Consider the following 25,328-nt stretch of genomic DNA (forward strand, 5'->3'; position numbering starts at 1 on the left):
TTGTGGTAATTGTTGTAAGGATTAATCCACGCAGTTGTAAGAAATAATACAGAGAGATCCCCTCTACTCTGTTTCCCCCAAGGGTAACATCTCACAAAACTATAGTTCAGTATCACAACCAAGGTATTGACATTGATGGAAACCACTGATCTTCCTCAGATTGCCTCCATTTTACTGGTACTCGTTTGCGTGTGTATTTGCGTGTTTGCGCATGCACACACATGTTATTTTTATTCGTTTTGTTAGCTTGCTTCTTATTAATTTAACTTTATCACGTGCACAGTTTTTGTCTCCACCACTGCAGTGAGATACAGAACAGTCCTACCATCACAAGGATCCCCGTGTTGCCCTTTTATAGCCATACCTCCCTCCCTCCCTGCTGCCCCCCCCCCAACCTATGCGGCAACCACGAATCTATTCACCATTTCCATAGTTTGGTCATTTCAAGAATGTTACATAAAGGGAATCAAACAGCATGTAGCCTTTTCGATTGGCTGCTTTGGCTGCTTTGGCTGCTTTCATTCCGGGGCTTGGATTTGATTCTGAGATGCTGCTCTTGGATGGGCTGTGGACCCCTGGGGCTCTGTGCCCCCCCCCACCCCCCGCCACGGGGGTGAAGACATCTTTCAGGAGCCAGAGGCCAGTGAAGTGAACGGACAGATCATGGCCTGGTTTCCAATTTGAAAATGACTCTGGTTTCAGCGTGGAGAAGAGACTCGCGTTTGCAGCAACTGATAACTGCCCCCCACCCCGCCGGCTCCCCCTCATTTCAGCGTTCTCCCCAGCCCCAGACTGGGTCTTGGAAAAATCTTGCCACGACCCTATTCAAAGACCCTCAAAAACTGCTCATTGCCTGGGGAGCGGGTGGGGCTTTGACCTGGAGTCCTTACTTGGGCTTCAGTAAGCTCAAGTAACCGCTGTGTGAACCACTAAGACGGAATGCAAAATTAAATGTGTGCACTTTTCTGGAAAGAGAGCTTGGAGTTTGCATCGGAGGTTCAGATGGGTCAGGGACCTCCAAAACATGGAGAACTCTGGGGTCTAAACACAGATAGTGGTTAGGAGCCAAGGCTCTGGAGTCTGACTGCCCCTGTTCAAATCCTAGGACTATCACCTCTCTGTAACCTCAGACAAGTCACTTAACTTTCCTGAGCCTTGGTTTCCTCCTCTAAAAATGGGAAAAAGTACTAGTAGCTACTTCATTAGGGCTGTTTTAAATATTGAATTATTGTATGTAAAATGTTTAGAAAGAAACTTGGCATGTTTAAATATTTTGGTAAATATTTTATGTTTGTTGAGTGCATGAGGAGGCTGCAGGAAATAGGAGAGCAGAGCCGTTTAGGGAAAGGCCTTCTAGCCCCTCTGGGATTTTCAGGCCTTCTCTGCATTAGTTGTCATCCTCTTGACAAGCTTGAAATCAGCAAGATTTCTTCCAAAGGGATGCACAGTTACGATTGGGTACTATCGCCTCCCTGGTCTTGGCGCTCATGTCTCTGTTGATATGGCTTTAGCTACAAGAGCTGTTTTGATTATTGAATTAATCGGTGTAAAATGTTTAGAAGGAAGCAGGTTGACCAACTCTTCCTGGCCCATTTCATTCCACCTTGTTGGGTTCAGTCTGTGGTTGTAGGAGAAACTGAAGGAGTTGGTATATTGGAAGGTACCTTGGGCTCAGAAGCCAGCAGACCTGGATTCTGACTCTGGCCCTGCCCTCTCGCCAGCTGTGGGACCCGATGGGCAAGTTATTTGATCTCTCTGGCCTCGGTTCCCTTAGGAAGAAAGCGGAAATAACAACCCGTCTTGCAGGGTTCTTGGGCAGAGTCAATAAGGTAATAACTCTAGTGCACACGGCAAAGGGTCAAGCACATGTGAGTACTTGATAAGCAGGATTTTGTTTACACAAATGCTTGGTTCAGCACAAGGAAGCTGTTTCCAATAGTCAGGCTCTGCTCAAAAATGACCTGGGGGTGACCACCCCACCCATGGAAAGAGGACAAGCAGAAACTGGATGGCAACATGTCAGAGATGGTATCTCGGCAGGCACCCCTGTTCAGGTTGCCACTTGGGCCCGAGACTCCTCCCAACCCCTACACGTCAGGAATCCCACAGTCGAGGGTGTGGACTTGAAATTATTTCCTTTTGCCATGTGCCTTACACCCTGATCATTTGGTAATTTTTCTTTTTAATTCCTCTGCTTCTCTGCACGTTCGTCCTTCGTTCCCTGTGATGTTCAGAGAGGCCTTGTCACCACCACATCTGTGCCGCAGTTTCTCCTGAGACGCAGCACCTGCCATCCCTGTGAAAGCAGTCAGTGTGCGTGTGTGTGTGTGTGTGTGCACATGCGTACGTCTGGATGTGCCCTCCGAAACACATCAAAGATAACACCCTGACTGCTGTAGATGTCATGATATAGTCTACCCTGAGGGGGTTGCTTCACTCCCCCACACCTTTTTAAAGGACTTTACCACGGTAGCCTTTCTGCTGTGTGACCTTGGACACACGTCTTGACCTCTCTGTTTCTCTTTATTCAAAATTGGGGCTAGAGTGACCCCTTTGCCGTCTCTGCCACAGGATGCTGTGGATGTCTGTGAACTCACAAGAAGGAAGGTTGCTGGGACTTGGCAGAGGAAACCAGCATAACTGTTTTCCAAACCCCACTCCCACCCCTCCTTCCTTGGTCTTCACTGTGGCTCTGCCAGGAAGGCCAGTTGAGGCTTTGAGTGGATACCAAGTCTCCCCCTAGGGAGAGCTTTCCAGCCCTGTGCTGAGCCCATCAGTGGCCCCACATCATGTCCAAAGTGAATTTATTCGACAGACTTGCCTGAGCACGTGCTGTGTGCCAGGCATTGCCGTAGGTACTAGGAGATTGGCCGTGCACAAGACAAACACAGGCTCTCGGGATGACAGACACACAATTGAAAGGAGAACATCTCCCATTCTCCTTGCCTTTTGCCCCCAGGGCACTTTTTGAAGAGTACAGGCCGCTTCCTGCATAGACTGCCCCTCAGTGTAGGCTTGTCTGATGTTTCCATGCGATTTGTGCACTGGGGGCAGGGACCCCAGGGAAGTGATGCTGTGTTCTTCCAAGGGCATTGTTTTCAGAAAGCTCATGACCTTGGTTTGTCCCATTCCTGGCCATGTCAACACTGACCATTTGGTTAAGGTGGTATCTGCCAGGTTTCTGTATATAAGGTTCTATACAATTACATATATCAAGTATTGTATATGAATTATGTAAAGTTAATTAATATGAGTTTGTGGGGAGATACTTGGAGCCTGCTGTGGTGAAATAGAGCTGTCCCTTCCCCCCACTTACTCATCTTTATCACCGTAGACTCCTGCACCCCTATTTTAACTCTAAGGGTTACAGTTGGTTACTATAATATTCATTGTGAGGCTCTAATTGTGCCCATTTTGGCCGGTGGGCGTCCATTCTGTCTGGCTCCTATGTCTTTTCAAGAGGTCCCCATCATTCGTGGAGCACTTCCTTACTTTCTGGCACAAGAAGAATTCCAGGCTTTTCTTGTACTTTCCCTTCTCCTGGAGTCAGCTGTTTCTCCGAGGAGCCCTGGTTCCTGTCAGTCGAGAATAGTATTTAGAAGCCAAGACCTGGGCACTAGGATGGCATGATCATCAGATGCAACGCATGATTCTGGACTAGATCCTGGACTTATAAAGAGCATTGCTGTGGCAATTAGCAAAATGGAAATAGGGTCTGTGCATTAGCTGGCAGTAATGCATCCGTGTTAATTTCCTGATTTTGATGGTTGTATTGTAGTTATGTCGGCGACTGTCCTTGTTTTTCTTAATAAACACTGGAGTATTAAGGGCCCATTTATTCATTATGAATAGATGGATGAATAAAATGAATAAATGAGAGAGAAGACAGAGACAGAGACTGAGAGAATCAATGAGAAGGACAGGGAGAGGAAAGGCATGGGGGTGAGAGTGAATTCGTGGTATGTTTGAAGAGCAACAGGAAGTAAAGGTGTGCAGGGGGGCAGGTGCAGGCCTGGTGGAGAGGGAGGCGGGGCCGGGTGGAGGGGGCGTGCGGCGGACGGGGAGGGCTGTATCTGGAGGTGAGCTCTGAAAGCTGCGCTCGGGATGATGGGGACCGTGGGAATCATGAATCAGAGCTAACGGGCTCACTTGCTCCCAGCAGGCGCTGTAGGATCTCCCAATGGCGTGGCTTCACTCTGGGCTCGAGTTTTCCGTGGGCTGTCTGATCCTGATGTGGGCGGCAGGCTCTGGTAAGTCACCACCTCTCATTCACTCATTCCTTCCTTCATTCAGCAAACCTTTACAGTATTGACTGTTTATGCACCAGGCTTACGCCGTGGGACAGATGCCTGTGATGGTGGGATAGCTACCCTTAGACTGGCATATTTTTCCTTTAATTCGGCCAAGGGCAGGTAGTTGCATTTGCATACTATAAAGGTGCATTTGGTCTGTCTCCACTGATGGACCCTGTACCCAAGGGTATTTCTTCAGCTGCAGGCATCACCCCAGTGCCAGCTGGGAAGCTCACAGAGCCCCATTCCTGGCCCCTGCATGGTGAGGACCGTGCCTTGGACAGTGGTTTCGTTGTTTTGTGATGGGCCCCTTGGTCCTGTTTGGGCTGGTTTCCAACTCATCCCTCTTGGTCGTCAGGCTCTAGCTGCTCAGACGTCTCCTGTGTCTCCCCAGGGAGTGTGAGGGTCCTGCAGGGGCCCACGTGCTTCTCCGACTACATCAACATCTCCACCTGTGAGTGGGAGATGGCCCGGCCCACCAACTGCAGAGCCGAGCTCCGCCTGTTCTACCAGCTGGAATTTTTCTCCTTTGAGTAAGCCTGGGCTGGAACTGGGAGTTGGGGAAGGTTTGCCTCGGAGTTCACCTGGCCCACGTGGTACCCCGGAGTGCGTGTGCTAAATGCGGTTCACGGGGGCTTACTGGGCATGGTAGAGGTGAGGTGCTCTGGGGTGCAGCATGTGTAAGACACAGCGAGTGCATCACGGTGCTCCAAGCTCAGTGTCACCGAGGCACGTGGCATGTGGATGTGGTGGAATCCTGGACTAGACCAGCAGTTCTCAAGCTTTTTCGTCCTAGGACTCTCTTGCGTGCTTAAGAATTAGTGAGGACCAGGAACTTCCCTGGTGGTCCAGTGGCTAAGAGTCCATACTCCCAGTGCAGGGGGCCCAGGTTCTATCCCTGGTCAGGGAACCAGATCCCACATGCCGCAACTAAGAGTTCGCATGGTGCAACTAAAGATCCTGCATGCTGCAACTAAGACCCGGTGCAACCAAAGAAAGAAAGAAAGAAAAGAATTAGTGAGGACCCCCAAAGCTTTAGTCTGGGTAGCTTACATCTATCAATATTTCCCCTATTAGAAATTAAAACAGAAATTTTAAATCACAACAGCCCACAAGTTCACATTCAACAGGCTGTCGGAGCAACGGCATTATCACACATCGTGTACCCTCTGGAAAAGTCCACTGTACACTTGTGAGAGAAGGAGAGTGGAAATGGCAACTAATGTCGGAGTATTACTGTGAAACCAGTTTGACCCGGTGGAATCCCAGACCACACTTTGAGAACCTCTGGGCTAGACCATTGTTTGGGGGTACAGTGTTAGCAGTGGAGTTCACAGCGATGGTTGGTGGACCATGGAACTTGGGATATGTTTTTCCAGGTGGTCCACTGGGATAATCCATGGTACACAGGGGTAACCACTGGTATAGGTGGTGCCCCAGGACATGACCCAGTACACAAGGCACACAGTTATGGAGCACAGTGGGATATACAGCACACCTGATGTGGGCTACACTGACAGAGCTGTTATTCCACAATATACTAAGGTGGACCAGCTGTGCTTCTGTATGTGATACATTGGCCTAGACCAGGGATCTGCAAACTATGGCCCATGGGCCACATCTGGCCTACCACCTGTTTTTGTAAATAAAGTTTTATTGACACACAGCCATGCCTATTTGTTTACGTATTGTCTACCGCTGGGGCTTTTTTGTGCCGTATCAGCAGAGCTGTATAGTTGGAACAGCAAGGGTATGGCCCTCAAAGCCCCAAATATTTACTATCTGGCCCATTACAGAAGACGTTTGCTGACCCCTGGCCTAGTCCATGAGACATGGGGTTGGCTGTTTTGGGTGACACATTAGGATTAGGCTGTGGGGCACAGGGTATGTGCCTGCCAAGCCACAGTCCGCTGTACTGGGCTAAACTGTGCTACCAGAGGGATGCTGGGACAGACACATACGTTGTTACAAATTCTTTCATGCCGTGGGTTCTTCCCTTTTGCTGGCTTTCAGGGTCCAAGGCTGGGGCCAGGGGCGGATAAGAGTCCATGGTGGGTGTGGTGATGGGCTGTGGCCAGCCAGGAGGTGGTCCCAGGCCCCTGTCCCCATTGCATCCTGGCCACTCTGCTCCCAAGTTCCCAGATCTGGTTCTTGAGGCAGGGTGACCAGGAAGCTGGAAGGGCCTGTGGTTCCTTGAGGTGTGTCCTGGGATGCCCGTGGGTCACATGACCAGCCTAATGCAACATCTGTGTCTGCAGAAACCAAATGTGTGTCCCCGAGAACAGAGCTGGCGCGGTGTGCGTGTGCCATATGCATATGGATAACGTGGTCAGTGCGGACACCTACCAGCTGGACCTGTGGGCTGGGGAGCAGCGGCTGAGGAAGAGCTCCTTCAAGCCCAGTGAGCATGGTGAGCAGGGCGGGGCACGGTGGGGTGGCATAGGGCGGGGCCGCAGTTGTTCCCACAGCGGCCAGGTGCCGGGCAAGGGAGGCAGGCTCCATTTGGGGGAGGGGGCCATTCAAGCAGCCTCCAACCCCTGATGGGGTTGTTGCCCCTTTCTGGGCCTCGGTCCTCCCATCTTTGAAATGGGGTTGGGCTCAGCAGTACGTCAGGACCCCTTCGGTTCAGATATTTCAACCCCCTGTGTTTAAGTGCCCAGATCAGGGTGCTGAATGAGGCGTATTTGGTGGAAGGCATGCTTGCTGCAGATCAGAAACTGAACTGGGAACCGTCCTTCCACCCTCTGTCAACTGTTCAGCTGTTGCTTCTTCTTCAGACAGTCTAGACCATGGGAGGCTAGACCAGTCTATCCTGGTACCCAGAATTCCCGCAGGAATTCCCCAAGAGCTTGCTGGGGTGTAGTGACAGGAGTTTAAAACACCACTTATTGCTGTATGATCTTGGGCAAGTCATGTTACCTCTCTGAGCCTCAGTTTCCAAAAGACAGTTATTATCCCTATTTTGCAATTGAAAAAAACCATACATAGTTCAGAGAAGGCAAGTAACCTGCCCTCAGGTCACACAGCTCCTCAGCAGCAGAGGCAGTATTCTCACAGAGCTCACAGTAGTCACCACTCCATCAGCAACTCCGGAAGGGCTTACTCATACCCGGAGTTGGAGGGTGTTGGGGGGAGGTGATTTAAATCGTCCCATGAACGGATCCATGAATTAAAAGAATTTTTATAAGTGTGTGTTGATTTTAATGCTCATTATATACCTGTGATCTCATGGATATGATTGCTTTAAAAGAGACTAAGTTTTAAAACACATGAATCAAAATAAAGAAAAATATACTTAGTACATAATAATACAGAGCACAGAGGTGGCCAGTAGAGTGAAGGATGAAGGTAGAAAGGCCAAAGTTTGGGTTACTTTGTGTATCCATTTTGCACTCACTGTGGAAATGTACTTAACAACCCCTAAAGTGCTAAGTAGGATTTTAGCAACATGAGAATCGGTATCAGGGTTTTAATTCTCCATTATGACGAAATCTGTGTGGTATCCCATCAACGTATTATGGAGGTGGTGTTGACTGAAAATCTAAATGGTCTGCAGGCCGGGCCGGGCCCCCTCCTGACGCCCAGCCCAGCCCCTCACCAGGCACCACTTCTCCGCAGTGAAACCCCTGGCGCCCAGAAACCTCACTGTTCACCCCAACACCTCCCGCACGTGGCTGCTGACGTGGAACAACCCGTACCCTCCTGAGAATCACCTATACTCCGAGCTCACCTACCTGGTCAACATCTCAAATGAGAACGACCCCACGGATGTGAGTGGGCGCCCTGTGGGGTCTCTCTGTGACCTCTTGAGACTCAGACGGGTCGAGACTCAGGCTCTGGGGTGGGAGGTGGGGAAAGTGACCCGCGACTGGACAGCAAACCCTGGGGATCTGGACCCCCAGCTTCTCCTCTGGCTCTGTGCCGGGACCGGGCCCTCCACCCCTCCAGGCCCCTGATTCCCAGCGTGCAGACAGGGGAGTTTATTTCTGGGCACTGTTCCTCATCTATAAAGAAGGGCTCTGGACCACATTTGTTTCCCAGGGGGCGGGACACTTGGGATTTTAGGTGGTACCTCCAAACACACTTAAATGAGCGAATCCCAGGGTGAGACGGTCACTCCACGCCCGCTCCTGCCCGACCCTGACTGTCAAGGGAGGCGTCTCAGCTGAGCTGATTGGTTTACTAATCCTTCTCTTTAACAGAGAGAAGAGGCTGCAGGCTCAGAGCCTTCCCCCAGAAAACAAGTTCGGCCGAAATTTAATGCCGTTACGTGGTTCTGATTGCATTTACTTCATGAGATGCTTACAGCATTTCATACTTGCTTTCCAGTCATAACAGTGGCAGTGAGGTGCCATTTTATTTTATTTTATTCTATTCTATTTTATTATTTTATTTTATGATGTTCCTTTTTAAAAAAACGAACGTATTGACATTTTTTAAATAGGGAGAGCTGATTTGTAGGAAACGATCAAGTAAATAATCACAGGGGCTACACAGTGGATGGCTTGGCCCGCCTCTATTTTAGGTGCAACTGGGAGTGGAGGCCATTTCCAGCCACCCATGTTTTCCCCTCAAATATTCCCATTGCAGGGATGACATCTGAATACCAGGGGCCCCAGAGTCCCACAGAGCTGGGTTCCAGTACCTGCCCTGCCACTTGCTGCATGATCTTGAGTTTTTTGCTCAACCTCCCCGTGCCTCAGTTTCCCCATCTGTAACATGGCGATAACAAGAGTACCCATCCCCTAGGGCTGTGGAGAGCAGGAAATGTACGACACAGACAGGCTCCCCTGTCATAAACGTCATCCTCCTTTTCTCCTGAGTGCCACAGGCCTTGGAAATCCCATCTGACTCTCCCTCCCGCGCCCTGGCCTGTAACCGTTGAGGGGCTGCTGGCTGCTGGGAGCCATGCCTTCGTGTCCAGGCTGGCCTGGCTTCGGCTGCCGGGGAGCAGGCCCCTGACATCTTGAGCTGTCACATCAGCTTCTGTCCCTGCTTCTTCTCTTCCTGGCCAAGCCGGGGTGGGGGGGGGGGGGCGGGGGTGGCAGGTGTTGATTTACATCTCTCAGGTGTGGTTTTCCTCCTTGGCACTGGGCCAGGATGTGGGGTAGGAGCAGGAATGGGGCAGCTGGGCTCTCAGAGCAATCGAGAAGAGGTGGTTGGCACAGACGCTGAGGAAAGACGCAGGTTCAGTTTTGTCAGTAAATCCCCTTCCCATTCCTGGGCCTGTGCAGGGATAGGCTGGAGGGGAGAGAAGGGTATGACCTATCGAGTCCAAAGGAATATCATTTATTTGCTTATCATGGCTGGATCCAGGTTCCAGGAATCTCCATCCTTTGGTCCTGCTTTATTCTGTGTTGGCTTCATTTTTAGGCAGGCTCTTCCCTCATGTAGCTGCCAATATGTCTACTAGCAGCTCCAGGCCTGTATCTTAAAACCGCAGTGGGAAAAGTTCTCTCCAGATAGTCCCAGTAAAAGTCCTGGGGCCAATGATCAGTTACCTGCCTGGGATCACATGCCACTCTCTGAACCTGTCGCGGGCTGTGGGCAGGCGACGGGGTGCTGGTGCAGTGTTCTCATTGGCCGGGGCCGAGTCACATGCCCACCTCTGGAGCAGGTCAGGTCAGCCTCACCCAAACCAGACGGGCTGAAAATGAGGGAGGGGTGGCTCCCCAAAGGAGGTTCTGGGGAAGAGGAAACACAGACTGGGCTGGCTGAAACACAGCTGGGTTTAGGACCCGGCACCAGACTCCAGCCAGCAGACAGAATTGGTCGGTGTGCCTGGGCTATGGCTTAATGGTCATGTAGGTGCTCAGGGCTGCCCCAGGCCTCAGAATTCCAGGTCCAGCTTCTCTTGCTGGTGGGGCAGAATCTACTGAGACACGCTTCCCCCATCTCTCCCTTCCCAGGGACAGAACCGGGCCTGAAGAATTCCCCTCGTTAGTCATTGGCCAGAGAGAGTCACATGCTCCTCTCTAACCAGTCACAGGCTAGGGAATGAAATAGCCGTGATTGGTTTAGACCAATGAGAATTAACCCTGGAACTGGAGACAGAGGTTTACCTGCCCTGAGCTTTGGGTACCTGACCCCAATTGTGTAGATGCTGGGTGGGTGCCCAGCTGTGTTTGCTGCAGTATTGCAGACACCACCTGTGGCTCAGACTGGTGGGATCAATTCTAAAAATATTAGAAACTCGCTGTGGAATTTGGGAGATGGAGATGCCCATTGTCCTGGGTGATTTCTGGACAAGGTTCTGTAATGGAGGTAGAATTTTGGCTTGGGCAGTGAAGGATGTATAGGAGTTCTCTAGCTAGGGAAGGGTAGGCCAGGCAGAGGGAACTACATGAGCCAAGGCTTGGAGGCATGAAAATTCATGGTGTATCTGAGGATTATGGGGCTGTGGGAGTGTGTACAGTGAAAAGGCAGAAAATGAGGCCACAAGCTTACTGAGGGCCATGAATGCCATGTTCATGATAATGTCTCGGGTGCTTACTATGTGCCAGGCTCAACGTGTATTATCACCAATGACTGGGAAAGCCCTGCAGGTGGGAAGGTGTTTGTCTATCCATTTTAGTGACCAGGACACTGAGGTTTGGAGAGGTGGAATGACTCGCCCAGTGTCCCACAGCTGGAAATGGCCAAGCTGGGATTTGAAGCCAGGATTTGGACTGCAGGACCTGTGCTGTTCTCTTCTTCCGGATCTTTCTCTCAGAATGGTCTCCCGAACACCTGGCCTTTTTGTTAAAAAACACACCAACCACAAGTAGTTCCTCAGAAGCTCAATTTCTTTTTTGTTTCTTAGTAAACCATTTCCCAATTCCCTACTCCTCTCTAAGGTGTGTGATTCCTTCAGTGAACCAGATCCAGCTGCTGCTTCCTGTTTACTGCGATTTAGAAAGAAAGGAACACTGACAGTAAGAGTGTCCTTCTCTCCCTGCCTTGGTCTCCTCCTGCCACTCCCACCCTGTCCCCAGCTTCCCTGGAAAGTTCCAGCTGCCCTCCAGTTTCTCCAGCAAGCTGTTAGGACTTTGCATCCTTGTTGTGCAAAACCTCCCCTCGGCTCACTTTACACCAGACCGTTTCCCCCAAGTGCTTCCAACCTGCCAGCAGGAGCAGTTTGCCAGGAGCTGGGAAGGGGCTGCAGGGGATTGGTGGGGGGGGCTGCGAAGGGATGGACCCCCCCACAGGGGAAGAAGCCCAGGCAGAGGATTCAGGCCACTGTCTTGCTGTCAGAATCCATCCTGAACCCAAATTTTCCTTCATTTTTTATTTTTTTAAAGTCTTAAAAATAAAAGTAATATTTACATGAAGTAAAAAATTCAAATGCTACCAAAGGACTTAGAAAGGAAATATGTTTCTCTCCTAACCCCAACCTCCAGTACCTCTCCCAGAGGTTGACCACTGCTCCCGTCTCTTGCCAGGAGGGGAAGGCCAGGCTAGAGCAGGCAGAGGGTGTGGAGGCGTGTGTGTCTTTCTAGAGAGGGTTTATGCCTATACGAGCAAATGTGTGTGTGTTCCTTCATCACCATGAATTTTCTATTATTACATGATAATATTACTGCAAACAGAACTGCTTTAAACAGCACATATTTATTGCCCCAGAGTTTCTGGGGGTCTGGAGTCTGGGCACGGCTTAGCTGGGTCCTCTGCTTGGGGTCTCACAAGGCTGCACACACAGGGGTTGGCCAGGGGATTGCTTCCAACCTCCTGTGATGTTGGCAGCATCCAGTTTCTTGTGGGCTTTGAACTGAGAGCATCGGGTTCTTGCTGACCTTTGTCGGGAGGCCGCCCTCAGTTCCTTCCCTTGTGGCCTTTTCAAAGCCAGCAAGGGGGAGAGAGTCTCCCAGCAAGTTGGAGCTACGGTCTTGCATAATGGAATCACATCCATGTACTCCCTATGTATCCATCACCTTCACCGTATTCTGTTGGTTAGGAACAAGTCATAGGTCCCCCCGCCCCTTTAGGCAAGGAGAGGGGATTACACAAGGGCGTGATACAAGGTGAGGTCATGGGGCCATATGAGTCTGTCTGCCACCATCACTATGGCTTCTCCCTTTATGTTTTTAACATGAAAGGCAACAGACAACACATACTAATCTTCATGTTACCTTTTTCACTTAACAACGGATCTTGGACCTTCCTTCCCAATTGGGGCTAGGTTGGGCGGGACTGAGATGATGGGCCATTGTGTTTGGGCTTGACCGTGGAGCCTCTAGAGGGCCCTTGAAGGAGAGAGAGGGACGCGGTGACCCCGTCTGTGCCTCAGAAAGATCACTCTCGTGCTCCCCGCATGCCTGGCCCTGTCCGAAGTGCTTACCTGTGTTAACCCACTTAATCCTCACAGCAACCCTGGGAAGTAGGCACTTTTATTATCGCCATGTTGCAGAAGAAGACATCAAGGTCCAGAGAGGTTATGTCACTTATCTAAGGTCACACAGCCAGAAAGTGGCAGTAGGAACTCTTACCTTCATTTTACAGATGAGGAAACTAAAACTCAGAAAGGTTCATCGACTTGCCCCAGTAACGTCAAAATGGCTAATCAGGGTGGGAGTGAGGGTCAGGATAAGGGCTGATTCCCTGACCCATCTTGCTCGATTCTGGTCACAGTTGTGGAAGTGACAAACAAGGGCCTGAAATTGGAGGAATAACCAAATACCCAGGCTGGTGGCTCTTAAACTTTGTGGGGTCAGCTAAGGACAGCAGCCCGGGTGGGAGCTGGTACTCCCCTCCCCCAGAGTTGGTGCACTAATGGCTCCCTTTCCTCTACCAGTTCAGAATCTATAACGTGACCTACATGGGGCCCACCCTCCGCTTCGCAGCCAGCACCCTAAAGTCTGGAGCTTCCTACAGCGCACAGGTGAAGGCCTGGGCTCAGAGCTACAACAGCACCTGGAGTGAGTGGAGCCCCAGTGTCAAGTGGCTTAACTGTGAGTATCCTGCTGGGAGTCCTGAGCAGTCAGCCGCGCCGTGTGGCTTGCAGGAGCTCAGTTCCCCGAACCGGGAACCAGGGATTGAACCTGCGCCATGGCAGTGAAAGCCCGGAATCCTAACCACTAGGCCACCAGGGAATTCCCAGCAGTTAGCGTCTCTGTTCCCCACTTTCATTCTGTGGCCAGAGACTTCCCCCAGCCAAACATCTGGTTTCCATATCACAGGATGCTCTAACTGCAGTGACAGAATTACCAACTGATGTGGTGTACTGGTCAGGGTAGGGTAAGTTACAGTAACAAACCCACAAGTTCTGTGGCTTAACACTGTAGAAATATATTTCTTGCTCACATAACAGTTCAACATGAACTTTGCTGATTGGTGGGTGGTTTTCCTCCCTGTGGCTCCATCATTCTCTAGGACAGAGATTCTCAGCCTTTCTGTATCATGGACCCTTTTGGCAGTCTGGTGAAGCCTGTGGACCTCATCTCAGAATAATATTTTTATCTTTATTTTTTTTAATTTTTAATTTTATTTTAGAGTATAGTTGATTCACAACGTTGTGTTAGTTTCAGGTGTCCAGCAGAGTGATTTAGTTATACATATTCATGTATCTATTCTTTTTCGGATTCTTTTCCCATGTAGGTTATTACAGAGTATTGAGTAGAGTTCCCTGTGCTGTACAGTAGGTCCTTGTTGATTATCTATTTTATATATAGTAGTGTGTATATGCCAGTCCCAAACTCCCAATTCATCCCTCCTCCCCACCTTCCCCCCTTGGCAACCATGAGCCAGAATAATATTTTTAAACGTATAAAATAAAATACATAGGCCTTCAAGGGAAACCTAATTTTATTGAAATGCGATTATAAAAAGATTTTAGAATATATTTGTTATCTAGGAATATATGCTTCTTTAATAACACATTAAAAGCAGGATCTAATGGTAGTTCTCATAAATACTGTAATTTCACAGTAGATGAGCATAAATGGTATTTCCTGCTACTGCAGCTGTCAGGTGATTTGAGAATAGCTGTGACTTCTGATGGGGGCTAAGTGACTGATGCTGCTATTACTGTGGTTTGCTCCCTCTATTCCTAATGGGGGGAAATGCCAGGTTTCAGAAGTTAGTGAAAATAAAGATATCATTTCTTTCCCATCCAAGTTCCCAGACCCCTAAATCCTAACAGCAACCATGTTGGAGGTCTGTGGACCCCAAGTTAAGAATCCCTGCTCTATGGACCTGCCATCATCTGCATCCAGCCAGCCGAAAGGGAATGAGAGCGGGGAGACCACACCTGCTTCTTAAAAGCCTTATTAGCCCAGAAGTGACACACATCCCTTCCTCTCAAGCTCTATTGGTGGAGCTGGTCACATGGCCACACATAGCTGTAAGGGATTCTGGGAAATGTAGTCCCTCACCTGGTAGCTGCGTCCTCCAAACAACTCTTTGCGACTTTATCACACTTTTGCAAAAGAATATTGAATTATCTTACATAAAATGAAGTCTTTTTTTTTTTTTTGGCCGCACAGCATGTGGGATCTTAATTCCCCCACCAGGGATCGAACCCATGCCCCCTGCAGTGGAAGTGCAGAGTCCTAATCACTGGACCGCTGCCAGGGAATTCCCTTAAAATGAAGTCTTGCCAGTGGACCTTCCTGGTTCATACAGCCGCTCAGTTATGTCACCCCAGAGTCTTGTCTTCTTTCCCTCTGCCATCCCTAGCATGGTAGCATTTTATCCTTACCCTTGTCACCTCATGGCCCCAAGTTGTCTGCTGCACACACCCTCATGCCCAAGACCCAAAGGAAATGGAAAGCTGCCACAAGGAGTGCATCCCGTGCATCTTTTATCATGAAACAAAAACCTTTCCAGTCCTGGTGGACTTTCCCTTGCCTTTCATTGTTCAGGACTGTCACGTGGCCTCTCCCAACGGCAAGGGAGGCTGGGAACTCAAATATCTGGAAAGGGGACTAGTTTTGACCCATGATTGGCTCAAACCTCAGGGTGGGCACCTTGCAGCCTAGCAAAGAAGAAGGAGAGATAGCTGTTGCGTGGTGGAGGCTGCCTCGGGCATCATCCGTACAATGGGGAGAAGGAAGGGCTGTTGTGAACATTCAATGAAGGAAGGATTCTTCGAAATGCTGGGCACAGTGGTGATCGGCAGGTACCCCAACCCAACCCACCACACGCCCCTCTCAGCATCGCTCATCCTGTTCCATGGATACCTCTTGACCACCTGTCTCCCACTCCGGGCTGTGAGCTCTATGGGTAGTATCCGCTCTGTGTCTATATCTCCATTGCCCAGCATGGTGCCAGGCACACAGTAAGTGCTTGGGAAAAATTTTTTTAATTGATTTGATTCTTCCTTTAACCTGGAGAAGGGAAGGGAAATAACTTGTATGGGACAGATACCATGTGCTGGACACTCATTATTTCCACAGATATTTCTTGAGCTCCTACTACGTGCTGGCCCAGTGGTGAACAAAATAGGCAAAAATCCCTGTTCTTGTGGAACTGACATTCTAGAGGGGGAGACAGAAAATAAACAAGTAAACAAAAATATAAATGAGATCTAGATCCCGAGGACAATAATTCTGGGAAGGAAATAAAGCAGGGGAAAAGGATGGGAGGAGGCAACAGTAGAGAGGGTGTGAGGGAGAACTTTTGGAACCTGACAGTGAGCAAGGAGAGGGGGCCAGCTGTGTGAATGGATGTGCGGGCACTGCTTCAAGTGTATATTAAATCGTACAATCCTCACAACAACCCTATGAGTTAAGTAGTTATTAACCCCATTGCACAGAGAGGAAACCGAGGTACAGAGTGAGTGAGGGGCTTGTCCTGGGTCGCCAGCTAGTATATGACAGAGTCAGGCTTCGAACTGGGGCCGTCCGGCTCCAGAGCCTCTGCCCTTGACCTCACTGCTTCAAAAGAGAGAAAGCAGCAAGTTCAAGATCCTGAGGTGGCCCCGAGCTTTGGAGGAACAGAGGACAGCAAGGAGGCCGATGTGGCGAGGGCTCAATGTGCAGGAGAGGGGAGTAGGAGGGGATGCAGAAGCCAGCTCACGCAGAGTCTTGGAGGATGCTTTCACGAGGCCTCGGTCTCCCGCCCTGGGAAATGGAGACCAGGCTGAACGCAGCGCGATGCAAGCTCACGGCTTCCCTCCACTTCCAGACTACGAGGCGACCTTGGAGCAGCGCCTCCCACTGGGCGTCAGCATCTCCTGCGTCGTCATCCTGGCTGTCTGCCTGTCCTGCTATGTCAGCATCATCAAGTGAGTCCTGAGCTGTGCAGGAGGCCGCCAGGCCAGCCCCCTGTGGTGTGGAGTGGGTGGGAATTTCCCCTCATCTGTCAGCTTGCAGCCCTTTCATTCAACGATAGATATTTACTGAGCAGCTACTGTGTGCGAGGCACTGAGACCGACAGGGACCCTGTGTCCTTGGGGAGGCACAAGATGCCAGGCCACCAAGTAACCATGGCTGTTTTCCATAGTGATCCTTGCGCTGAAGGAAATATGCCAGGGCAAGGGGGTGAAATGCTCCAGGGGCTGTTTTGGATGGGGAGGCCAGTGCGGGCCCCTCTGACGAGGTGATGTTTGAGCTGAGACCTGACTAGGGGAAAGGAGCTGGCCAGGGCAGGAGCTGGGGGCAGGGCCTTCCTTTGGCAGAAGCGAGATGGGTCACGCCCAGGGTATGGCCCAGACACTTGAAGGCACGTGGCAATAGACAGAGGAATTCTAGATGATTGCCCTGCAGAGTCAGGAGACCTGGGTTCAGATCCTGGCCTTGGTGCTTGGTAGCTGTGTGACCAAGTTTCTGAACCTCTGTTCAGCCTTGGGTCCCTATTTCATCAGTCCTAAGAGTCCTAAGGGACTCCCCGATCACTCGATGTAGGGGGGCAGAAGGAGCCTTGTTTCCAGTGAGCTTGAGCCCTTGGAATCATGGAGTCTCAGGGCCTCAGTCCTCCCATCTCTTAAATGGGATGAGCGGGCCCGAGTTGACCACTTAAGGATGGCGATGGTTGAGGATTGATGTGAGCAAGTGTCTGCACTCTTCTGGGCACACAGTAGGTGTGCAGGGAATGCAAGGTCCCCTCTCCACGTCTGTTGCTGATGCCTCTGAGCCCCCCTGGGCTGGTCTTTCCCCTTCTCTGAGCCTCAGTTTCCCCATCGTCTGTCTTCCCCACCCCTACTCACTGTGTTCCAGTGCTCCAACCTCCTTGCTGTTCTTTGAACGCCCCAAGCAAGATCTTCCCTTGGAGCCTTTGCACTCGCTGTGCTCTCTGCCTGGAAAAAGGGCTTTCCAGGCATCACCGAGACCGACTCCTCCTCCACCTACAGTTGCCTCTCAGAAGTCACCTCCTCAGGGAGGCCTTCCTGGATCACACTATTCCTCTCTAGTCCCTTATCTTCTTTATTTTTATTCCTGGCACTTATCGCCAGGAATGAATGATGTCACATAATCATTTCTGCAGGGTTTTTGCCTGTCTTGTTCACTGTGTGTCCCCGAGGCCTGGCACAGTGAGTGGTACATAGTAGGTACTCAATAAATGTGTGTTAACTGACTGAGTGGAGTGGGTGGAGGCTAATCCAGGAGGTGTCTGAGGACCTTCCCTCCCAGCACTGATGCTCCGTGGCTCCAGGCTGACCCAGGAAGGGAGAAGGAACCCCTCAGCCTCTCAGGCCATCCCAGGCCTCTCCCCAGCACCTTATCCTCAGCTGCTCCAGAGTAAAGGTTGTTGAAGGGGAAACCCAGCATTCTCTCTCTGCAGCTTGAGTGTCTCCTGATTCCCTGGAACTTGTTCCCTCTGGGACAGAGGCGGCCACATTAGGAACTCCACTCTGGGTAACAGGATGCTGGAGCCCAAACCCAGCTGTTCTGCCCACCGGCTGTCACTTCACCTCCCTGGGCCTCAGTCTCCTCATCGGTAGAGTGGGGTTAGCAGTAGAACCTGTTTCACGGAGTGAAGGTGAGACAGCCAGAAAACCTATCGACATGATCTCTGACCCCTGATAAGTCTTGGTGACTATGATAATTTTTATGGGAGGAACGTCAACCTGTTAGTGATAGAGGGACCAACATCTTGTCCTTTTCTTTTTCAGGATTAAGAAAGAATGGTGGGACCAAATTCCCAACCCAGCCCACAGCCCCCTCGTGGCTGTTGTCATCCAGGATTCTCAGGTAGGAGAGGGGGCTGGGAAGGATGCTGTGCGCTGCGTGTATCGGGAAATACAACTCAAGGCGTCTGGGATGTTCAGGATATTGCTTGGCTTTTGGGGTTGCACATGGGAAGTCAGGAAGGTTTCAGGGTAGGTTGAGTCAGCAGCTAGAGGCTTTCACTCCCTTCCCTTTGGCTTCCATGACTGTTCTTTCAGCCTGAGTGGGGGACAGGGGTTCCTCTGGGGTTGGTTCTTTTTCCCTCCCTTGGGAGGAGAGGATCCCTGAGGTCATCGGCATGTCATCTCTTGGCAAGGTACCTGTACCAGAGCAGGAGGCCAAAAGGAGAGGGAGAAGGGGACAGGCTTTCTGTATATTCCTCTTAGGAGCAGGAAACTGCCCCCCCAAAGCACTAGCAAATCTCTCCATTCTCATTGGCTTGAATTACATCACAGCCTCTTTCCTAAACCACTCGCTTGTAAGGAGTGGGAATACTTGAGACCAACCAGGTGGCCACCCCTGAGCTACGGGTGGGGTCAGCTTCCCCAGTGCGATGGCCAGGTGGGGTTTGCCTTAGTGCCATCAGGGTTCTCTAGGACAGGGGGAGGGGGGATACAGGCCCCGTCTAGAACAGAAGGTCTGAGTGTCCTCAATTCTCCAGGGACCCTGTAGCAGGCTCTGGAGTCCAGTGGTACTGGCTTTGAACCCTGGCTCTGCCACTTACCTGCAGGTTAGACTTAACAAGTTGCTTAACTTCTCTGAGCCTCAGTTTCCTTGTGTGGGTTATAGCAGTGGTTATAACAGGGCTGGTGTTGGAATTCACTGAGACAATCCACATGAAGTGTATATTACAGCATCCTGCACATAGTGTCGTTTATGTATCAGTTAGATTTTGCTGTGTAACAAATCATCCCAAAATTTAGCAAGTTAAAACAATAGCCACTTATGTAGCTCTTGCTTCTGCAAGTCTGTAGTTGGGCTCTGCTCAGCAGTGGGGGTGGAAGGATCCTGGGTTTGGCTGGGCCTGTACCAGTGGCCTCACTCACAGGTCTGGCAGGTGGCTGACACATCTGGGGCCATGGAGGTTACTGAGCCATGTATGTGTCTGTCATCCTTCAGCAGGCTGACCCAGTTGGCGCAGTATCACTTCTACCACATTCTATTGGTCAAAGCAAGTCAGTCACACAGCCAGGCCAGATTCAGGGATGGGAGGAGCTTCAGAGACTGTGGCCATTTTTGCCATCAGCCACAGCAACTTAATAGTGCAGCCTCCTTAATTCTCAGAAAACTGAGGCTCAGAGAGGGGAAGTGACCTGATCAGACCTCAGACCTGTGTGATGTCAAGACTCAAAGTCTTCTCACGGCAAACACGTGCTGAGCATTGCTGGACGCTAGGCTGGGCCGGCAGGCCTCTCCGCTCTGTGTCACTGGCTGTCTCTATGTTTTAGGTGTCACTGTGGGGGAAGCGGTCCCAAGGCCAGGAACCAGCCAAGTGCCCGTATGTATATGAACTTGGGTCATAGCCTATGTGGATTTGGAAGAGGATGGAATTGGGGTGGTGGGCCCCATCTTGAGAGTCTGCCTTATCTTCCTTTGTGTTCAGCACTTGTCCTGTGACACTGTACTTCAAGGGATGGCAGGGGGACGGGGTGGTCTGCGTAGGTCAGCTGCTGGCTGAGCCCTCTGAGTTTCACTGGGGGTCAGGTACATACTGAACCCCCTTGGGATGCCCAGTCTGTCCTGAGCAAGCCTGATGGGGGTAACAAGCAGGGTAGCTGTACCACTTGTTAAAATGTTGACATAGTGGCATACTGGTGGGCAGATACCACTATCCTGGACCCTTGAGTATGCCACCATCTTCCTGGCCTCCTTAGCCCCTCTCTCAGGGCCCCCTGAACCTACCCACAATCCAGTAACTGAAGGGTTTATACCTAGCACAGCAGGGGACTCCAGGATGCTGCCCCAGCCCTAGGACTCCCCAGCCATTCTAATTGGCCCTTACTTATGCTATGGTGTTGATAGGTATTTTATTTTTATTTATTTTTTAACGTCTTTATTGGAATATAATTGCTTTACAACGTTGTATCAGTTTCTGCTGTATAACAAAGTGAATCAGCTATATGTATACATATATATCCCCCTATCCGCTCCCTCTTGTGCCTCCCTCCCACCCTACCTATCCTACCCCTGATAGGTATTTTAAATACCATCATCCCTGACAAAGACTTCTCCTTATTCAATAGATTGAGTTTGTATTATATGCCAGGCTCCAGAAATCCCAAAGTAAGACACAGGCCCTGCCTTCAAGGAGTTCCCAATCTAGTAGTGAGGGTAGACTGATAGATTATTGATTATAAAGTCTGGAAGTGTGTTTGCAACAGATAGACATTGATACCCACCAGGGTTCTCGGCCTTCCCTAGTCAAGAGAAATTGACTAGACGCCAGACAAGAAATTCAGGCAAGGCTTTACTGGGGCCCCTGCTGCAATGGGGCGGGGTGGCGTGGGTGAGGGGCTGGGGGGTGTTGGAGAACACGTAGCAGGTTCTCTTGCCCGCTCCCCGAGGGGGGCGAGCAGGTTCCTTATGTGGAGTGAGGGTATGGGTATGTCCAGGGATTGGGCTGGAGGGGTGGCTTAGGTGGTCTGCCCACCCCTCTGGTGGTGTTGAGTGCAGGGAGCATGCGCAGTACCCTGGTTTTGCTCCTTACACCCTGGTTTTGCTCCTGGCTCTTCAGAAGTGGCAGTTGCATTTTTTGGTCTTTCTGTATCTTTTGTACATAATTTGCCCCAACTGTGCTTGCAGGCAGTTATTTTTAGTCCCATATAGTTTCTTTGTATTTTGTTGCTGGAGGTGAGGTTTGTCCAGGTGCAAGCATTGTAGCACTACAGCAAAGGGTCCTGGGTCCCAGCCTGTCTCAACATCAGTCCAGGGTGATTTTGAGCTGGGCTTTGAAGGATGAATAGGAGTTTTTTCAAGTGGAGAAACTGAACCCTGATCAAACTTTGCTTTTGTAGACACTGGAAGACTTGTCTTGCCAAGCTTCTGCCCTGTTTACTGGAGCATGGCATGGAAAGGGATGAAGATTCCTCCAAGCCTGCTAGAAATGAGCCTTTCCAGTGTCCTGGAAAAGTAGCATGGCACCCCATGGAGGTCAACAAGACAATCCTCTGGCCAGAGAGCATCAGCTTGGTTCGGTGCGTGGAGCTGTTTGAGGCCCCAGTGGAGAATGAAGAAGAGGAAGTGGAGGAAGATAAAGGGAGCTTCTGCCCATCACCTGACAGCAGCGGGGGCAGCTTCCAGGAGGGCAGGGAGGGCATCGCAGCCCGGCTGACAGAGAGCCTGTTCCTAGACCTACTCGGGGGTGAGGATGGGGGCTTTAGCCCACAGGGCTTGGAGGAGTCCTGCCTTCTTCCACCTTTAGAAAATCCAAGTGCTCAGAGGCCCTGGGCCACGTTCCCAAGTGTGGGGCCCCAGGAGACATCGTCTGAGGACAAGGAGCCTTTGAACCCAGAGTCAAGTCCTCCGACCCAGAGCCCAGCCAGGCTGGCTTTCCCAGAGATGCCCGGCGTCATCGCAGACTACCCCACTTGCCGCAGCTTCAGCACCTTCCTGAGCCAGTCCTCAGGCCCTGGAGAGCTTGACTCAGACCCACAGCTGGCCGAACACCTGGGGGAAGTGGACCCCGGCATCCCCGCCGCCCCCCAGCAATCTGCACCGCCCGCCGCACTCCAGCCTGAGCCAGAAACGTGGGAGCAGATCCTGCGCCAGAGCGTCCTCCAGTGCAGGGCGGCCCCGGGCCCTGCCTCGGCCCCCAGCAGTGGCTACCGGGAGTTTGTGCAGGCGGTGAAGCAGGGCGGTGCCCAGGACAGCGGGCTGGAGGGCTTTGGCCCTTGTGGAGAGGCTGGCTACAAGGCCTTCTCCAGCTTGCTTGCTGGCAGCGCTAGCTGCCCGGGGACCTCTGGGGTTGAGCCCAGCAGTGGGGAGGGGGGCTACAAGCCCTTCCAGAGCCTCACTCCTGGCTGCCCCGGAGCCCCTGCCCCAGTCCCCGTCCCCCTGTTCACCTTTGGACTGGACGTGGAGCCCCCTCACAGCCCTCACGACTCACTCCTCCCAGGCAGCACCCCAGAGTGCCCTGGTTTGGAGCCAGTGGTCAAGGGAGAAGATAGCCAGAAGCCCCCGCTGTCCCCGGAGCCGGCCACAGACCCCCTCGAGGATGACCTGGGCAATGGCATTGTGTACTCAGCCCTCACCTGCCACCTGTGTGGCCACCTGAAGCAATGCCACGGCCAGGAGGAACGTGGCAAGGCCCACGTCGAGGCCAGCCCCTGCTGTGGCTGCTGCCGTGGGGATGGGTCCTCACCCCCGGTGAGCCCCCTGAGGGCCCTGGACGCCCAGCTGGGTGGGGCTCCACTGGAGGCCAGCCTCTCCCCGGCCTCCCTAGCACCCTTGGGTGTCTCAGAGGAGGGTAAGTCCCCCCTGTTCTTCCAAACTGCCCCCAACAATGCTCAGAGCTCAAGCCAGACCTCCACGGTGGTGGCCATGCTCTCCCCAGGGCCCACGTGCACGGACGCTTCCTAGGTGCGTGCCTGCTTCTTGCTGAAGTCTGCAGGTGAGGACTGGGCCTTACCCGTGACTGCGAAGCGCCTCCCTCCAGAAGGCAGCCAGGCTGGCAGTGTTCCGAAAGACTCAGAGAACCCTGGTGTGAAGTTGTGAAATCGTCCAACACTGGGGTTACGGAGGCCGGACGCCCCCGGCTCCCAACGTTGGCCCGGGCTCGCCACGTCCCATGGGAGTGGAGGGTGCCAGGCAGCTGTACCCACAGCAGGCACCTGCAGGGATCAGGAGGTTCCCGGGCACCTTGGCTTGTGAATGAGCTGTCGGTCATTTCATGGGTCCACAGCTGCCCCAGTGGACTATCCCTGTCACGCTCAAGGCGTGTTTTGTCCACCGAGCTGCTCTGTTACCCATGTCTTGCCCAGGCCTGGGGTCAGCTGCCACCATCTCACTGGACTGGAGGCTGAGCCTAGAAGCTAACCAAGCCAATGGGAGAATGACTTGGGAGGCCTTGGGAAACTGAGGTCCAGAAAGGGTGGTCGTTTGCCCAGAGACGCCTGTTCATTTAACAGAGGTTGACACTGGCAGCAGAGTCTGAGCTGCGGAGGGGCGCTTAGTCAAGTGGGGTTAACGAGGACACGAAAAATTGTGATTACCGAGCAGTGACAGCTTGCTGCCAGCTTCCCACACAGCTGTAAGGGTGGGGGTTCCTGTTAAGCACTGGATCCCCAGAACAAGCATGCCTGGTGACCTTGGGGCCGGTGTGTACCCCCATGCATGCCGTTGCCGGCATCGGTGGTTCAGAGGGAGTGGCTCAGGTCTCCTGATCCAGCGAGCTGGGCGTCCGAGATGCCGACACCAGGCATATCGCCTGCACCTCGGCCCGACCTCAGGTTGAGTAATGCTTCTTTGTGTGTATCTCAAAAATTGTTTCATCACCTGGTGTTTGTGTTTGCTGAGGAGGGTAGAATGGGAGGGGATGGAGTTTTGTATAAATAAAGGTTCTTTACCTCCTTCCCCACCCTCCCCACCCCATTTATTAAACAAACATACTGCCAGGCACTGTTTCGAGTGCTTTATCTCTATTAACTCATACAATCCTCCCATCCAGAGGTACTGAGACCAACTCAAGAGGTTAAGTAACTTCCTGTCTGCTTGGGTTTCCCTGAGACCAGGATTCAATTGCAGTTTGTTGAGATAGGTGGCGATCCCAGGAAGCCCTGCTTGGAGAGTGGGGAAAGGAGGCAGGGAAGGGCAGGAGGCAATAAAAGGTGTTATCACACAGAGTGCCAGCACGGGCAACAGATGCTTCACCCCGCCGGGGAGCTTGGGCAGGCCAGGCACAGCGCATGCCTAGAGGTGGGGAGCGGGCTGTTTGTCCACCAACTCCCATCTGTCATTGGTGGAGGGCTGCTGCCAGGGGCAACTCCCCAGCACTTCCAGCTGCTCCAGGAAAAATTCCTCAGATTGAGAGTTGCGGGGGGGGGGGGGGGAGCCGTGTTTGAGCAGCTTTGGGCACGTGAAGATGTGGACAGGGCTGTGATGGCAGCTGCTACTTTGCCAAGGTCACACAGCTAGTGGCAGACCCGTAGCTGAGCCATTGCTCAGGCTCTCTGTAGGTGATCCGTGCTTGACATCTGGGCGGTGGGTGTATGGAGTGGGCCTCAGACAGGCAGGCAGGGGATCTTACGCTCCTTTGTCTGCAATCACTGTGTCTGAGTAGCCGCCCTGACTGCCACGCTTGCAGAATGAAGGGCTCGGCTGTTTGAGGTTCCTTCCTGCTCTGGCATTCTATGTAATACATTACAGAGGTGATGGGGAGCTCACTACTTCACATGCAGCCTGATGTTTGTGAGAACTGCCTCCTTGGTGCTGAGCCCAAGTCTATCCCTTTAGCTGCCTGAGTCACCACCCCACACCCACGGTTTGCAGATCAGGGAAACTGCTCTAGAGAGGAAAAGGGACTTGCCCAACGTCACACAGTGGCAGAACCTGAACTGTGGCAGAACCTGAACTAGCCCTCTGGACCTTTTGTCTTCAAGAGCTCTTTGTAATAAAATATAATAATTTGAAATAAAAATAATTAGTTAGGACCAAGCAATTTGTTTGGTGTCATACACTGTGTCACAGCTCTAGCGAGCAGGTTATTATCCCAGTTTTACAGATAAGGGAGCAGGCCCAGAGAGGTTGAGGTTTAGCTTAGGGCCACACAACTGGGAAGTCCGGGAGCCAGGATTTGAATCCAGGTCTGATTGCAGAGTTCCCAGCCACCACGGTGTGCCATCTCATGTACAGCATGGCACCGACTCGATTGTCAGCTCTGATTAGCCTGCGGGTCATCTCAGAAAATCAAATTTTAAAACTAAGCAGCCAGGGAATTCCCTGGTGTCCAGTGGAT

The 25,328-nt window shown here is 51.7% G+C and overlaps 1 protein-coding gene across 10 annotated transcripts in view; it reads left to right on the forward strand.

Annotated features, from left to right (window-relative positions):
- Positions 1-25,000, forward strand: part of IL4R (interleukin 4 receptor) — a 39,096-nt gene extending 14,096 nt beyond the window's left edge. For 2 of the 10 annotated variants that reach the window (XM_036827246.1, XM_036827248.1), the window contains 9 exons: positions 4,160-4,250; positions 4,651-4,825; positions 6,551-6,702; positions 7,911-8,062; positions 13,063-13,219; positions 16,395-16,494; positions 18,322-18,400; positions 19,825-19,874; positions 21,391-22,954. In XM_036827246.1, the coding sequence (XP_036683141.1) occupies positions 4,181-4,250; positions 4,651-4,825; positions 6,551-6,702; positions 7,911-8,062; positions 13,063-13,219; positions 16,395-16,494; positions 18,322-18,400; positions 19,825-19,874; positions 21,391-22,954 (2,499 nt within the window). In that variant the 5' untranslated portion in view covers positions 4,160-4,180. Of the gene's footprint in view, positions 1-4,159; positions 4,251-4,650; positions 4,826-6,550; positions 6,703-7,910; positions 8,063-13,062; positions 13,220-16,394; positions 16,495-18,321; positions 18,401-19,824; positions 19,875-21,390 lie in introns of those variants that run through there. The other 8 variants (XM_036827251.1, XM_036827254.1, XM_036827247.1 and 5 more) reach the window with 6 other exon arrangements.
- The last annotated feature ends 328 nt before the right edge of the window (positions 25,001-25,328 follow it).

The sequence above is a fragment of the Balaenoptera musculus genome, chromosome 15 (assembly GCF_009873245.2).
Source record: "Balaenoptera musculus isolate JJ_BM4_2016_0621 chromosome 15, mBalMus1.pri.v3, whole genome shotgun sequence".
NCBI lineage: Eukaryota > Metazoa > Chordata > Mammalia > Artiodactyla > Balaenopteridae > Balaenoptera > Balaenoptera musculus.